Source organism: Aspergillus versicolor (genome assembly GCF_001890125.1).
Source record: "Aspergillus versicolor CBS 583.65 unplaced genomic scaffold ASPVEscaffold_1, whole genome shotgun sequence".
Classification (NCBI taxonomy): Eukaryota; Fungi; Ascomycota; class Eurotiomycetes; order Eurotiales; family Aspergillaceae; genus Aspergillus; species Aspergillus versicolor.
Genome location: NW_024467524.1, coordinates 2946014 through 2961545, shown reverse-complemented (window position 1 = coordinate 2961545; position 15532 = coordinate 2946014). Strand labels below are relative to the sequence as shown.

General features: G+C 52.4%; 6 protein-coding genes across 6 annotated transcripts; 3 read left to right on the top strand and 3 right to left on the bottom strand.

Moving 5' to 3' along the window:
- Positions 1 to 47: 47 nt before the first annotated feature.
- On the top strand, positions 48 to 740 carry ASPVEDRAFT_23897 (uncharacterized protein; the record flags this gene model as incomplete). The annotated part of the gene is made up of 1 exon (XM_040809607.1): positions 48 to 740. One exon carries the CDS (start codon positions 48 to 50, stop codon positions 738 to 740), a length of 693 nt encoding a protein of 230 aa, XP_040662681.1.
- A 489-nt stretch (positions 741 to 1229) lies between these two features.
- ASPVEDRAFT_78663 (uncharacterized protein) lies at positions 1230 to 1630 on the bottom strand (the record flags this gene model as incomplete). The annotated part of the gene is made up of 2 exons (XM_040816584.1): positions 1230 to 1559; positions 1613 to 1630. 2 exons carry the CDS (start codon positions 1628 to 1630, stop codon positions 1230 to 1232), a joined length of 348 nt encoding a protein of 115 aa, XP_040662680.1.
- A 939-nt stretch (positions 1631 to 2569) lies between these two features.
- Positions 2570 to 4248, bottom strand: bfr1 (putative nuclear segregation protein (Bfr1); the record flags this gene model as incomplete). Its single annotated transcript, XM_040805633.1, has 3 exons — positions 2570 to 2716; positions 2783 to 3961; positions 4120 to 4248. The coding sequence occupies 3 exons, from the start codon at positions 4246 to 4248 to the stop codon at positions 2570 to 2572; spliced, it is 1455 nt and encodes a 484-aa protein (XP_040662679.1).
- A 275-nt stretch (positions 4249 to 4523) lies between these two features.
- Positions 4524 to 5812, top strand: ASPVEDRAFT_36300 (DNA-directed RNA polymerase core subunit RPB5). Its single transcript, XM_040811182.1, has 3 exons — positions 4524 to 4726; positions 4799 to 4881; positions 4939 to 5812. Exons 1-3 carry the CDS (start codon positions 4625 to 4627, stop codon positions 5462 to 5464), a joined length of 711 nt encoding a protein of 236 aa, XP_040662678.1. The 5' UTR covers positions 4524 to 4624; the 3' UTR covers positions 5465 to 5812.
- ASPVEDRAFT_182982 (type I polyketide synthase) lies at positions 5760 to 14120 on the bottom strand. The gene is made up of 11 exons (XM_040808901.1): positions 12941 to 14120; positions 12736 to 12895; positions 12204 to 12692; positions 12035 to 12155; positions 11828 to 11987; positions 10765 to 11773; positions 9400 to 10719; positions 8959 to 9350; positions 8825 to 8913; positions 7026 to 8761; positions 5760 to 6979 (listed from the first exon to the last, which is right to left on the bottom strand). The coding sequence occupies exons 1-11, from the start codon at positions 13984 to 13986 to the stop codon at positions 5807 to 5809; spliced, it is 7695 nt and encodes a 2564-aa protein (XP_040662677.1). The 5' UTR covers positions 13987 to 14120; the 3' UTR covers positions 5760 to 5806.
- Positions 14121 to 14372: 252 nt separating this feature from the next.
- ASPVEDRAFT_36298 (uncharacterized protein) lies at positions 14373 to 15273 on the top strand. Its single transcript, XM_040811181.1, has 3 exons — positions 14373 to 14480; positions 14535 to 14562; positions 14611 to 15273. Exons 1-3 carry the CDS (start codon positions 14467 to 14469, stop codon positions 15232 to 15234), a joined length of 666 nt encoding a protein of 221 aa, XP_040662676.1. The 5' UTR covers positions 14373 to 14466; the 3' UTR covers positions 15235 to 15273.
- Positions 15274 to 15532: the final 259 nt, after the last annotated feature.

The window sequence follows — 15532 nt, the reverse complement described above, 5'->3', positions numbered from 1 at the left end:
AGCCCTAACTTATTTACTCTCCCAAACACCGGACTCCACCACCAAGAATGCCGCCTCCACCACTCAATCTGAACCTCAACCGCGACCCTCCTCCTCCCTCCGACTCTATTACCAGTAACCTCAACTTCAACACTAATATCGACACCGACACCGACACCGACACCATCATCCCCCCTCAAATCAAACCCCGCGCCGACAACACCGAAACAGCCACCCACATCACCCACAACTCCATCTCCATCCCCTCCACCTACGGCCGCACCTCCAACCCGCCCAACCCAGGCGTAATCGTCGGCGCAACCCTCGGCGCCGTCGCCGGCTTCCTCCTCATCCTATACCTGCTCTATCTCGGGCTCACATCGGGACGACGCTTCAGCGCCTCCACAATCGGCGGTACATCGACGACGGCGTCTGAGATCGTGGACGTGGGGATCCGCAACCGCAACCGCGGGCCGCGCTATGGATACGGCGGCGGTCGTCGGCACAGGGGTGACGAGGTTATTGTTGAGGAGAGTTTGACGAGTCGGTCGCGGACGGATGGGGGTGGGGTTGTCGAGGTTGTGGAGGAGGAGAGCGTGATTGATCCGCCGCCGAGTTCGAGGTATCGGTCTAGGAGTCGGAGTAGTAGGAGTTCGTCGAGGACAAGGAGTGATCGGTATCGAAGGCATAGAGGGGGAGGGGTGAGGGAGATAGATCCGATGGCTTATGGTGGGGGGAGCGAGTTCAGTGAACGGTCTTGATTTTGATTTCTTATTGGATGGATGCATTGATTTTCCTCTATACAAGGCTTGACGAGTTTTATACTTTTTTTTTTTTTGATGTTAGGATGATACCATTACGATGATTGTTAATGATAATGAGATGAAACATAGTACGCTCCAATTACGAGCCCTACTTGCCGACCTAATAGGTAGAGTAGTGTAGTCTTCAGACAGAAGAACACAAAGGATATCGATATTAATGAGTCAGTCAGTCAGCAAACAGACTGAAAATCCAGCAAAAGAACCATGATTCATGCCCAGTAAAATCCCAAGTCATGCGCCGAACAAGACCGAAGAACAAAAGGAACTTGAAAGCAGCGAGCGAAAAGACAGACTCAAAAGACAGACTCCGCAAGGGATGCGTGAAGCAGACAAAAAAAAAAAAAAAGGAAAGGAAAGCACGCGACACAAAACCCCCGATTTCACAATTTCACAACCTTATCGTAAAGATGCGACTCGCGCCTGCATCTAGAACAGGATATCCAAACAGCAGCAGCAGGCCATAGCCGCTAGAATACCAGCACAGATACCCCCGCCGGATCCGCCGCCACGGCCGCGCTCTTCAGGATAATACCCCGGCTGTTGCGGTGGGTAGCCCTGCTGAGGGGGATAGTACATGGGTTGTTGCTGCGGCGGGTATCCGCCTTGTTGAGGGTATCCATATCCTTGTGGGGGAGGAGAGCCATAGCCTTGCGGTGGAGGAGAACCACCGTAGTAGTCGTGCGAAGCGCCGGGCGGAGGAGTGGGCTGGCCGTAGGGGTCGTGGACCGGGGCAGGGTAGGAAGGAGGCGGACCGTCCTGGATGGATATTAGCCGGATGGTTAGATATAGTTCCCAAGGTGGAGACGTACCGGCTTATTGTAGGACATTTTGGGAGACGTTTAGGGGAGCGTGGAGGGTTGTAGGTGGTGAGTGATGTGATGGAGAAGGTTGAGAAATTGTTGGGAGGCGGCGCAAGGAGGTGAGACTAGACGCGGAGGTTGGAATTCCGGGTTCTTTCTAGCGGGCACTGCTATCGTATCCCGAGACTTGGATGGAGCGAAGGAATGAAGCAGAACCCTCAATTTCTTGTATGCTAGTATGCTACAGACAAAAATGCAGAGACAGAAAGATTCTGGAGAAGAGGGGAAGACGGAGGAAGAGCGAAGGAGCCGAGATGCCAGCGCTTAAAAAAAGTCCCAAAATGCGCAATCCGGACTTGCACTTGGCGCCACGGTCCGGTCTAGGCAGCGCTATTCACTTGGTCCATAGTCGCCATCCACCGATAATAATATATTCACTTTCAACTGAGCCTCGGTGGTATTACTGCGCCGCTTACGAGTCCGACAGCCAGCATGGTGGCTATTCGCCAGTCGGAGCGCCTCTTTTGCTGCACAGCCACTGCAGGTGGCTAGTCACATGGCCCTGCAGCGTGGAGTCTTGGCCCTCGGCGTTAATGAATTAACTGCGAGAACAAAGATAGATGTCTGGACAATCGCTTCTTGCTTTCCAACTCAGATCAATACGTACAATTCGCTCAAAGTCCTGCTTCTCCGCACGCTTTCAAGGAGAGAGAGGGGAGTTCAATTACATGGAGGAATATAATAACAAAGAACCAATTGCTTGACGGAGCGTCATCGTCAACAAAAAGAAAAAAAAAGGAGATAAAGAAACCCGGTATAAAAATGAGGTGCTGAGAGGTGTATAGGTCGGTGATGAGCGTGTGAAGATGGATAGTGGCAATGCTAGATGCAAAGTTTTTGGAGGATCCCTCATGCTGTCAAGTGCAACGTGCAACGCTATGCAGGATTTATACTATAGACAACTGTTTAAGCTTTCTCCTCCAGGGAGGCCTTCTGAAGGTCGTCGGCCGTCTCTGCAGCCGCGTCCTTCTCGTCGGTCTTGCCGTTGGTCTCGGTGGCAGCGCTCTCTTCCGCATCGAGGCGGGCAATCTCTTCCTTGGCCTTGTTGATGTTCTACATAAATTAGCATAAGCCTCAAATATATGATAGTAATCTCAAGTATATGATAGTAGGTCATACCTCGGTGGTCTTAGAGGCCTGATCCTTCTTCCATTCGGTGATCTTGGCCGCAAGCTTCTCAACCACAGCCGGGACGTCCGACTGGTTCATAGGAGGATCGATCTTGACCTTGGCAAAGTCCTCAATGATACCAACGTTCATGTTGAATTTGGTCTCCGTAGGCGTGGCAGCAGCAGGGGTGCCATTGGCGCTGCCCTTCTTACCCTTCTTGCCCTTCTTTCCACCGGTGCCGACAAAGTATTCGTCCTCGTCCTTCTTCAGCACCTTCATGCCCTTGATGCCAGAGTCATCGACCTTACGGCCAACCTCGGCGCGGAAAGCAGGGGATTCCTCCTTCTTTTCGGTGAGACCAAGTGGGGCGAAGTCGTAAGACGGGTTGAAGTGACGGATGAGACCCTGGGCGACCAGGATCTCATCGGTGTAAGCAAGGCGAGAGGCCTCTTCCAGCTTCTTGTCGGCAACCTTGCGCTTCTTCTCGCGGTCGAAAGCCTCACGCTGAGCCTTTTGCTTCTCCCGGCGGATTTTCCAGGCCTCGTCCTCGTACTCCTTGTAGGCCTTGCGGGCCTTGTAGTAGTTGTCCTTGACCTCACGGATGGCAGCCCACTTGGTCTGCTGCTCACTGTGGAGCTTGGTGCGCTCGTCACGCAGCGCATTCAGGTTCTTGAAAACACCATCCTGCTCCGCCTTGATCGCATCGAGCTCCTTCTGGATCTCCGTGTACTTGTCGCTCAGAGCCTTGGCCTCGGGGTTGTCGAGGGTCTTCTTGAGGGTAGCAATCTGGGCCTTGAGGTCGTTGATCACCTTCTGCGCATCGTCGAGGCTGGCGAAGTTCTTGCGCTGCTTGCGCATGCTGGAGATGTCGGCGAGGATCTTCTTCTCATCCACCAGGCGGAGGGTACCAGAGTCGACCTGCTTCTCGAGGCGGGAAATTTCACGGTCCATCTCCTCGACGTTCTTGAAGGACATGCGGGTGCGGGAGTTGTTCTGCTCCGCAATGCGGGCCTTGAGTGTCGAATCGATGGCATTAATCTTCTCCTGGGTGCTCGTCCTTGAGGCCTTGAATCCCTGCTGCTTCTGGCGAATGGAGGACAGCTCAGCGCGAAGCTCCTGCTGTTTCTTTGCGGTGGGCGAGTCCTGGTTGTTGGGCTTGGCGGTCTCGATCTTGGCCTTGACTTGGTTCTGATATAATTAGCATCTGAAACAAACCCGACAAGTGAAACCGAGCGAGAAAATATCCCAATTGAGGGTATAGGTAACCAAGTATAGGCACCCACGTGACAGGGACCAATGGGCATTGTGTGACTGGGAAGAACAATTGGATTCAAAAGGGCGCATACCAGTTTCTCCTGAACAGCAGAGTGTTCCTTCTCAGCCTGGGCGAGATTGGACTTGTACGTGTCCTCATCAGGCCGAGTAGGCCTCACCTTGGGCTCAGAGGCCACCTCGGACTTGACCGCAGCGGCCATTGTTGGGCGGGGAAAGGCGAGGGACGAGAGAGCGGACTCGAGGGAAAATTGGGAAGAGCACAAAAAACCCCGAGAAAAAACCCAGAGGCAGAGGAGAATGGAAAAGAGAGAAATCAAACAGTTCAAAGAGAGGACGGGGGGAGAGAGAACCGGACAGTACAGTGTGGAATTGAATCTTTCTGGCCTTTTGCGTTCTGGCGCATTCTTTTGATTGGCGGCGCTTACCGTTGGCGCTCTTAGCGCTGTCAGCCGATTTTTCGACTCCCTCACTTGCTTTCGAGATTCATTCACCGACCCCCGGCTTCTTTTCCCTCACCCACAACTCACTCGCTCTCTCGTTCTTTCATTCGCATCGTCCACCTTCATCTCCGCGGCCATGGACGAAGATTACACTAATATCGGCTCTGAGGAGGGCGACCGCGAGACCACCCGAGTCTGGCGCACTTGGCGAACAGTCTTTGAGATGCTGCGGGACCGCGTACGTTCTTGTTCTCGTCCATCCAGTCGCTTGAGTGCGGTCGCAATCGTCTAACATTAGATTTGTGTGTAGGGCTACGAAGTTACGGACGAAGAAGTGCAAATCAAGCTCGACGAATTCAAACAGAAATACGTGGACGAGAAAGGATATCCCAGGTCCGCACACTTTTAACTACCCACATTCGCAAGGGTTATCTAACAAGACGCAAACAGCCGCGAGAAGCTAAAGATCCAAGCCCGCCCGACCGAAGCCATGAAGGCGAAATACACGCCCCTCCCCACACCCTCCAACCGCGAGCCCCAAGCGGACTGTGGCACAATCTACATCGAATTCTGCCCGGATGACAGCGGTATCGGTACCAAGCAAGTGCGTTCTTTCAACCACACGGTCGATGAGGGCAACTTCCACACGGGCATTTTCATCACCAAAACGCCCATTTCCCCCTCCGCTGTCCGTCTGCTCAGCGGCATCCCCGGCCGCATCTGCGAGCATTTCCAGGAACAGGATCTTCTGGTTAACATCACACGGCACGAGCTTGTCCCGAAACACGTTCTTTTGAGCCCAGAGGAAAAGGGCCGTCTGCTGCAGCGGTACCGCCTGAAGGAGTCGCAGCTGCCGAGAATGCAGGTGTCAGATCCCGTCGCTAGGTATTTGGGATTGAGGCGCGGACAGGTTGTGAAGATCATCCGGCGGAGTGAGACTGCAGGGCGTTATGCAAGTTACCGATGGGTTATTTAAGTTCGGTTTCGGAAGTGGATCATGGTCTAGATTCCAACTTTATGGCTTGCGACCAACCACGAAGAGACTGGCCTGCAAGACGCACCGAATCAGCTGGTGGAATAATCAATCCTCACGAGTCGAGAGGGGAGGAAAGAAAGAAGGAAAAGAAAATAGGCATTGGGCAGCATGGCGTAACGGCGAAAGAAATTTCAGGACGGTGTTATATCCTTGTTCTTTGGTGTACGATTTAGTACTGGTTAATATTGACCAAACAAGCAAAAAAACTGTACAATTTATTTAATAGAGCATGCAGAACGTCTACCACGGACTCTTCCAGGTCTAATATCTAACAGAACGTAATCACACTTTATCCACCCACTTCTCCCTCGTCAGCCTACTCTTACTCGTCGCCAACTGCCCAACAGACGTCACAGTCGCACTCCCCAAGATATCAAACACCGCAATATCAGCCTGCATCTCCTTCGCAAACCAGCTGCGCAGCTCCACCGCAACAAGCGAGTCAACTCCATACTGGTGCAGCGGCTTATTCGCGTCAAGCTCAGGCATAGGAATCGACAGCGCCTTGGACAGCCGCGCCAGCAAAGCCTGGATAACAGCCTCATGCGCCTCGGTGACCGTCTGTGCCTGGCCAAGCAGCACAGCGACATTGGTCGTCCCCTCCGCACTGACAGCGTTACTTCCACTAGATTGGTTCTGCTGTCGCAGATTCCGGAACATAGGCTTGTTCAGCCACTCTGTCTCGCCTGCACTGGCATTATTATCGAGATTTGGAGCAATGCGCACGGTCGTCTGGCATGGCATACTACTGGCGTCAAGGCTAGCAGCGCAGTAGACGTCCAGTAGGGCGTGCATTTCCGGCTCGGTAATTGGGGCCAGGACTGACTTTGACAAGACGCGTTCCTGGAGCCGGACATCCTCGACTACGGCCCCTGTGAAGGCGATGAGGCCTAGATCGATCGAGGTGGCTTTTTCTCCTAAGGCGACTCGGTGCGCGGCGAGCGCGTCCTGGAATGTGTTTCCCGCGGCGTAGTTGGCTTGGCCCTTTGAGCCGAATATACCAGTGATAGAGGAGAGCATGATGAAGAAGTCTAGTCCCGAGGGGAGGGATTGGTGCAGGTTCCATGTTCCTTGGACTTTGGGCGCGATGGCTTCGGTCCAGGAGGTGTAGGGCATTGCTTCGAAGAGCGCATCGCGGAGGACCATGGCTGCCTGGATGCATCCTCTGATTGGGGGTAGTTGTTTTTGGGAGTCGGCAAGGGCGGAGTTTAGAGATTCTATGTCTGCGATATTGCAGGATGGTGTGAGGACGCGGACACCGCGATGGCTGAGCTCGTTCACCAGCTCTTGGGACTTAGGGCTTGTGCTGCCAGATCGGGACAGCAGGAGAAGATTGCGAGCGCCGCGGTCGACCAGCCAAAGCGCGATATTCCGTCCTAGACCTCCTAGACCTCCGGATATGATGTACGTGCCCTTTGGATCTAGAGAGGTGCTGGGTCGGGTGTTCAGAACCGTCTGGTAAAGTCAGCATGCACATATACTACAAACGTTGGAGACATACCATCACTTCGTCACCCTCGCGCATCTCAATGACAATCTTCCCAATGTGCTTCCCACTCTGCATAGACCGGAAGGCTCTTTCCATTTCACCAATTCCGTACACCTGCAAATACTGCGCGGGCCGGAGCTTCCCCTGCTCGAGCATCGCATACACAGACGACAACGCAGCAGCACACATCTCAGGCCGATCACCCATCATGGTTGCCAGGTTAATCGCGCTAAAGGAGACATTATGCAGGAACTGCCTCATCGGGAGGGTATCGTTCGCAAGGATATCTTTGATCCCAATCTCCAAAAACCGCCCGTACGGGGCGATACATTCCCAAGAAGCCTTGAGGCTTTCACCAGCCAGAGAGTTGAAGACGGCGTCGACACCACGGCCATTCGTGCGAGACTTAACAGCCTCCGCGAACAATGTTGACCGGCTCGAGAAGATGTGCGTCTCGGGGATACCGTAGGCATCCTGGAGGAACTGTCTCTTCTCGTCAGATCCTACCGTGGCGAAGACAGTGACGCCCATGTTCTGTGCAAGTTGGATAGCAGCCTGTCCTGTTCCTCCAGCGCCGGCATGGATGAGTATAGACTCGCCCGCGCGCATACGCGCAACATCATGCAGGGCAATATAGGCCGTGGCAAAGTTAATAGGGACAGCGGCGGCCTCAGCAAACGAGACCCCAGACCCGATCTTGACCACACCAGCTGTCTCCTTCAGGCGGATGAAGTTCGCAAAGCAACCGCCCTGCAGAGCAGCCACGGAGTCACCGACCTGGAACCTGGAGCAGGCATCTCCGGTGCGAGTTACTATACCCGAACACTCGAACCCGGTGTGAGGCGAGTTCAACTGGCCGACTGCGATTAGGACGTCGCGGAAGTTCACGCCAGCGCATTTGACTGCGATTTCAATCTCGTCGGGTCCCAGCGGCTCCATGGCGATTGGGCTTTCGATGAATTTGAATCCAGGGACTAAACCGGATGAAAGAGCGTCCAGGTGGAGGGGCACGCCAGCGGAATTTAAGGGCTGCATTTTGTGCTGCTTTGGGGTTGTTTGTATAGTAATGCGGCTGTTCAACTGCGTAGACGACATCAACCGGCCGATTTGCAGTAGGCCTTGCTCTTCTCGGTACTCTGTATCCGCGCTTTCTTTACCGGGTGAGAGTAGCAGTTTAATCACCTTGGTGACTTGATCCCTCATGTTGTCTAGACTGGTGTTCTCTTGGAGAGATAGCAAGTGGCAGCTCTTCCGGTCGTCCTCAGACGTCAGTACACGGAGAAGGCCATCAGCAAGGCGCATATGAGGCCGAGGGGAAGCTTTACCACCGGATCCCACCCACAGGACATCGGTGGTGGAACAAAGCAGACGCTGTAGCTTCTCAAAGAGCTCTGGCTTGATATCACTGAGCACTGGCTGTACGAGCTCAAGAAGGAATACTCGCAAGGCAGAGTCGGAACACTCTTGATGCTGGTGAATTGAAGCAAGAACAACATCAGGAAGAGTCAGACTCTCAGCTAACTGTACTTGCTCTGGTGATGAGGGATCATAGACGATTTCAATGCTGCTTGGTTCAGAGTCAGAAGTACTCTCAACTGCAGAGGTGACCAGCACGCTGTTTTCGTAGCAGTTGGCATTGTCGTAGTCTGGCAGGGAGACATCAAGCCCTGAGAAGCCGGTCTGGATGAAGAGTTCGTGCCACTGCTGCGTGTCGACGCAGGGGCCAAATTTTCTATACGACTCCGAGCCTGACGGGTTAGCAGAGAATAGATATTAAAGTAGAAGTAGAGAAGTGGATAGATAGAGCATACTTAACCACCATCCTTCCAAGAGACCAAATACAAAGGCTGTGCGGATGACGTTTGGAGCAGTAATCTCATTCAAAATGAGTTTTCCTCCTCTAGAGGGTGTTAGAATGTATCGGTTTGAGAAATATAAGACTTACGGCTTGAGAAGCTTTCGGGCGTTGATTAGAGTCGTCTTCAAATCAGCCGTAGCATGGAATACTAAAGACGCAACAACAACATCATACGTTCCACATTCAAATCCCTGAGCCTCAGGGTCCTGCTCAATGTTCAGCGTGTTAAATCGCATGCGGTCACCCTCCTGGCGAAACTCGTCTTGGGCGTCCCCGAAGAAGGACCGCGAGATATCAGTATAGTCCCACTGCCCGTATCGACGCTCGTTGGACTCGTCTCCGCGGCCTAGACTGCGAAGCATAATGTCCGTCATAGAGCCTGTACCGGCGCCGACTTCGAGAATGCGCATCTGGGGATTGCGATGCGCGAGGAGGTCGAGGTATGTGCTGAATCGTTTTAGGCCGATTGAGTCGTGGAGCTGGACACGTTAGAAATGAATCAACGGAAGTAAACGGGGTTAAGCCTACCTGTTCGAAATAATAGTCCTTCAACTGCTCGCCCTGGAAGAGGAACCCTAATGGATCGAGCTCGCCTGTGAGGAAGAGAGGCAGGTTGCGTGCCACTGAAACGATCAGATATCCGCGTTTGTTCGTGTTAAGGACTCGCTCTTCGACTTCTCGGATGTAGGCAGGATCATCCAGACGGCTCCTCCATGGCTCAAACGCGAATGGGACCTGATATTCGTCAAAGAGCCGCTTCCTCTCTACCATCCACTCGATATACTGCTTCAAATGCGGTTGGGCAGGCTCGCTGGGAAGCTGGCGCAGTGTTTTCAGAACACGAGCCGTCAAGAGAAAGTCCAATTCAGTGAAAAAGGTGTCTAGTCCGGATTGACTCTGGTCATTCCTGCAGAGGGCAGTAATCTCCTCGTTGCTCAGTAGACCAAGATCAGGCTTCCACTCAAGATGATGGCATCGCTGCCCTTGGGTGGTTATTATCTCGTCTTCATCCCCTGCTGCGCTGACCACATTCATGCGAAGACCAGAGATATGGACCAGCTTCTGCTGCAGCCCTTCATCAAAAGCCACAATGTCGAGTGCCGTACCTAACTGAGGCTCCTCATATCTAGAAGCGTGAGTCCTCAGTACATCCGACGAAAGCTGACCAAGGCCCTCGTGCGAAACCCAGAGTTTTTTGACTTGAGTCGGCACCATTGTAGGGATTTTCTGAGTTCCGGATTGAGTCGTTGTCCATATCGATGTCTGGACAATAGCGTCGAGGGTCGTCGGGTGTATAGTTTCAAAGCCCTCAGTGACTCTGCGCACCTTGCTCGTAACTTGACTCTCGTCTTCACGATGCCACGCCAGCGAAGTCACCAGCTGGAATGTCTCTCCATAATCAAGGCCACACCGAGCCGTCATTTCATAGATGGCCGCATCTTCTACAGGCGTGACTGCTGCATCTTGGACCGCAGTATAGCGATCTACTTGGTCACTCAACAACTCGCGCGCAATCTCCGTGTCTTTCCTGTCCGGCGTCTTTCCCTCCTCCAACGCATACTCAATCTGTATAGACCCAGTGCAGTTCTCAGTCCAGGTCTCGTTGTCGAAGGTGCAGAGCTTGAACGCAAAAGAGCCCGTGTTTTTCGCATCTGCACTCTGCAGAGGACGCATGTAGAACCCTGTTTCAATCCCGTCTGCGTTTGAGGGAACCCGGATAGCAGCTTTGAATGCGGCTTCTTTAATCCAGAAACCGGATATACTCTTTCCGGAGTCTGCAAGTTGCTTTGCGGCTTCTATGGCCATGATTACCATTCCCATTCCGGGGTATAGAACTGTATCATTTACCTGAAACTGTTAGAGTGTAGTTAATGCTAGGTATAGGGCACCTACCTTATGGTCGAGCACCCATGGCATCTCAGTAGATCGGATAAAATGCCGCCAGCGTGCATCCATGGGATTCCAGTTTGGATCAGGGGCGCCGAGAAGGTCATTACGTCCAAACTTCCGCAGACGATGGCCTTTGCTGAGGCGGGACTCGTGCCAGTAGGACTTTGAGTGGTCGAAGGGGTATTCCGGTAGATTCGACAAGGTCTTGGGCTTCTTTCCGGAGGTTATATTCATATTAACCCTGGATAAATCAACTGGATACCCAGATGAATGAAGATTTCCAGCAGCTGTAAGTGCTGTTTCGACGGCGTGCACGTTTCGGACCAGCATTGAGAAATACGAGGTCGACTTGTCCTTGTTCATAGCCTTGAGTGTGTCTTTGCATGCTCCCTGCATTACTGAATGTGGACCGACCTCCAGGAGATGGTGGATAGGGTAGTCCCTGATATGGCTTCTGTCTAGCTTCTTAGGAGGGTCTCCTGAACTTGAGCAAAGCGTTGACAAGGCATTAAGGAATAATACAGGAGACACCATATTGTGAACCCAGTACTCAGGCTGAATCAGTTCCACAGGGTCCGCCCAGGTCCCTGTAACAGAAGAAACCATTTGAGGGCGTGTTTTTTCCTGCCGGTATGGCTTTTCCAAGCTCCCCAGTGCTGTTTGATATTCCGTGGCGATTTCCCCCATCTGCGCTGAATGGTACGCAACTCCTACCTTGAGCTTGCGGGAAAACACCTCTGCCTCGTCAAGGCGGTTCTTTAGAATATCGATTAGGGCTTCGTCTCCTGAGACAGTGACGCTCTTTGTGCTGTTAACGCATGCAACGTTAATCCGCGCATCTTCATGCTCTGTCTTTATATCCTCAAGATATGGAGCAACATCGTCTGATGAGAGGCCAACTGCAATCATGGATCCTTTTCGCAAGCTATGGGTTTCCAGCCCGCTACTTAACTTCCCTCGTAAGTATGCTATCTTCCATGCTGACTCTTTGGAGATAGCTTGGGCAGAGTATCTAATATTATTAGCTGTGCTCAAAAAAATGCTTTAAACGTTAAAAGAAACATACGCAGCAGCAATTTCCCCCGACGAGTGTCCTACAACAGCACGCGGGACTAAATTCCAGCTCCGGAGCAAATCTACCAGTGCTACCTGGAGAGCCGTCGTCATGGTCTGGCTGTATTCTGGCTGTTTGACATGGGACTCGGACTCTGATACCTGTAGTTCGTCTTTTGCATATTAGCAGAGGAAAACATTCAGATGTTAATACACGCACCAAGAATACTCCAGCTGCATCCTAACGACTGTAAATAAACCCCTGCTGAATTTATACTTTCATAGAAGATGGGGTATGCGTGGAGTAGCTCACGGCCCATCGCATACCACTGCGCACCTTGCTATATACTGTTAGAGTTGCTTCAACCGGTAAATCAAAGACAGCTTACCCCAGAAAACACCAGCGCTAGGTTAGGCGACGCCAGAGAACGCGATGCAGAGGTGAATCTATCCGGCAGGACACTCCAGTCATCAGAAGATCTAGCCACCACGAACGATCTCCATGGGAAATGAGTCCGGCGAGATCCAAGCGTGTATGAAACATCATTGATATCGGGGACTGAAGTTGTCGACAGAAAGGACTTCCAGGATTCTCGGATACGAGAAATTCCTTTTTCATCTGCGGAGGACCATACTAGGAGCTTTGGCGAGTCTGTTTTCTTCTCGTCCTGGCAAAGGTGGTCAATATAGAGGAATTGGTCTGAGTTTGGAGATTGAGGATGGACAGTGGTGCTGTGGTTTCCCAGCAGTCCGCGCATACGGAGGAAATTGTATGCATCGTCCAAGACGACATGCGAATTAGATCCACCAAAACCGAATGAGCTGACTGATGCTCGTCGAAGGGTGTTTGTTGGCCATGAAACAGGCTTATCTGGTATCTGGTGTTGTTAGGGCTAGTCTGTAGGTACGCGGACTACCAACCTTGATATGAAGGAACTCGTCATCAATGCGCGGGTTCAGATTCTCGTAGTTGGTGCTATTTGGAGGAATTATTCCATTTTCCAGGGCTAATACTGCCTTTATAAGTCCTGCCACCCCAGCGGCTCCTTCAAGATGGCCGATGGTAGACTTCACCGATCCTCTAATACGGAGTCAGCACGAACTGCGAAGATGTTGATATACTTACATATACAACGGGTCCTCATTCGTGCGATACGGCCGAAAGATTGTACCAATAGCTTTACTCTCAATTGGATCTCCCACCGCCGTTCCAGTGCCGTGGGCTTCGAAATAGCGCGTCCCCGACATATCGAGACCCCCCTTGCGGTAGGTATCCCGGATAAGCGTCTCTTGCATTCCTATACTCGGCAGCGTAATCCCAGGAGTCCTACCGTCCTGATTCGATGCAGCAGACCGGATCACAGCTCGGATCGTATCCCCGTCGCGGATCGCATCCTCCACAGGCTTGATAACCAGCACGCCAACACCCTCACCCCTGGCATACCCATTCCCGCGACTGTCGAAACTATAGCACCGGGAATCCGGCGACATCAGGCCCAGATTATCAAGGATGAGGCCCGTTTCCAGAGCCAGGATCGTGTTGCTCCCGATCGCCATGCCCATCTTGGAATCGCCGCTCCAGATTGACTGGCAGGTGAGATCTACAGCCATCAAGCTGCTCGAGCAGGCTGTGTCGACTGTTGCGCTGGGGCCGCTGAGATTGAAGAACCAACTGACTCGGTTGGATTGCATGTTCATTGATGTCCCTGTCGCTGAGAACTTGCACATCGCCTGCAGGTCCTTGTTCTGCAGCGTCTCGTAGTCGTGCCCGAAGGACCCGGTGAACACGCAGGTCTTTGAGCGCGCTGCCTCGTTCATGGTGATCCCGGCGTTCTCGAGGGCGCGGTAGGACGTCTCAAGAACTAATCGCTGCTGGGGGTCCATGGCCTCCGCCTCGGCGGCGGTGATGGAGAAGAAAGGAGCATCGAACAGGCTTAGGTCCTCCTTCATGAAGTGGCCGCCTCGCATTGACAGGCTGTCTAGGCGGTTGGAATTGGGGTGGTGATGTGCGTCTATATTCAGCCTGTCTGGGGGGAATTCTGTTGTAGCACATCGCCCCTGCACGATCATGTCCCAGAAAGACTCTGGTGACACAGCGTCCTGTGGGAATTTCAGGGACAGCCCGACGATGGCCAATGGTGGCAGGGTATCTATTTCTCGTGCGTCTCCCATTTTGCTAAGTCTTTTCTCAATATCGTATATGTGATTCAGGCGGAATCTTGGAGGTTTGTGTGTGTTTTTAATGTCTGCGCAGGCTGTTGCGTATGCATATCCTATATGATCACTCACTATCGGAGGAATTTATTGATCAGACTCAGCTGACAAAAAAATAAATAAAATAGATTGAGTTTTGGTAAATTGTTGCGCCCCCAGCAAGGATGGCTCAGCCGCAAAACCAAGGCCAGTTGTATGGTGTCATTCTCGACAATAACCTGATAATTGGCTGCGAGTTGCCTCATGTAGCGTCGTCACAGGATTTCTCGGAATGTGACGCTCCATCTTTCAGCGCCTTATGAGGCCATGCAGGATCAGCTCCACCAGATCCTCTATTTCGGGGACCGGAGTATTTCAACGGGGCTATTGTCTACTTCTATTTGAGACAGTCCGGAGGATCCCACCATCTCAAAGACAGCATTCTGGCAATTTCTTGCAATGCGGTTCCTCTGGTATGTTCGCATTCAGCTTTTGATGCTTGCCTGCTTGCCCTAACTCTCCTCCAGTCTACACGGGATCGGGAGCAATTCTCGCGTACGTCCACCAAATAAAAGAATGAAGGAATGAAATAACAGTTTCTAGATCCTACAACAGCAAACAGCAGCGCTAAGATATGAACTCGGCAACCGCCACAGCTACGACTTCGTCGAGGGCACTCTCCCCTGGACCCCCGACTCAACACTGAAAGACAACATGCTCGGCGACGAAAAGACCTTTTCCTACTGCGACCCAACCGACGCCAAGTCCTGCCTACAGACGATTGACCTGCTTGACCAATACGTTGCAGCCGAGGGTCCATACGATGGTGTCATTGGGTTTAGCTTGGGCGCCAACGTCGCCATCTCGTGGATGATTGAGCGCCAGCGCAAGAACAGCAAAGCCGGTCTACCCTTCAAAGTGGGCATTTTCTTTTCCAACACGTTTCCCCTGTACAACATGGACGCTCTCCAGGAGGGTCGGATTGATCATTCAGGCACCGTGGCCGATGGATGCCTTGATCTGCCGACCGCGCATATTTGGGGAGCAAGGGATGGGGGATCTAATCATGCACAGATTGCCAGCAGGACCTGCAAAGTGGCTGAAAGGTCGGTGTATGTGCATGGCAAGGCCCATGAGATTTCGTCCTCTCCTGACGACTTGATTGGTATGGTCAAGGTGGTCAATCGGGCTATCGGGGCCGCGGAAGACAATGTAATTATTATCTGAGGTCAGAATGAAATCGCTTATCTTATTGCATATGCAGCGGGGCATCAAGCCTCTTTGGATCATTTAGGCCCGAATAAGTGGCTGGGCAGGCCTTGGAAGGGGGCCAGACGTGCAGAATAAGCCCTAGTAGGGGCCTGAAAGGGGGAGTGGGCCAGCTGGTTGCAGATGCATCTGCACCAACTTCCTCACTTCCTCCAGGCGATCCTCCTTTCTGGGTCTGTTGCTGCGATGTGCTCACATACCTTGGATTAAACAGGCCCACTAATCACAAGCATGCTGTTCAACAACAAGGCGCAGT

Excerpts from the sequence above, each read along its gene's own strand:
- ASPVEDRAFT_182982 (XM_040808901.1), bottom strand. The coding sequence starts at position 13,986 with ATGGGAGACGCACGAGAAATAGATACCCTGCCACCATTGGCCATCGTC. Across the intron at positions 12,156-12,203 it reads TAGCGCTGGTGTTTTCTGGG|CAAGGTGCGCAGTGGTATGC; the intron begins GTAAGCTGTCTT and ends AACAGTATATAG. Across the intron at positions 9,351-9,399 it reads AGGACTATTATTTCGAACAG|CTCCACGACTCAATCGGCCT; the intron begins GTAGGCTTAACC and ends TAACGTGTCCAG.
- ASPVEDRAFT_36298 (XM_040811181.1), top strand. Across the intron at positions 14,563-14,610 it reads GGATCGGGAGCAATTCTCGC|ATCCTACAACAGCAAACAGC; the intron begins GTACGTCCACCA and ends AACAGTTTCTAG.
- ASPVEDRAFT_36300 (XM_040811182.1), top strand. The coding sequence starts at position 4,625 with ATGGACGAAGATTACACTAATATCGGCTCTGAGGAGGGCGACCGCGAG. Across the intron at positions 4,727-4,798 it reads TTGAGATGCTGCGGGACCGC|GGCTACGAAGTTACGGACGA; the intron begins GTACGTTCTTGT and ends ATTTGTGTGTAG. Across the intron at positions 4,882-4,938 it reads GACGAGAAAGGATATCCCAG|CCGCGAGAAGCTAAAGATCC; the intron begins GTCCGCACACTT and ends AGACGCAAACAG.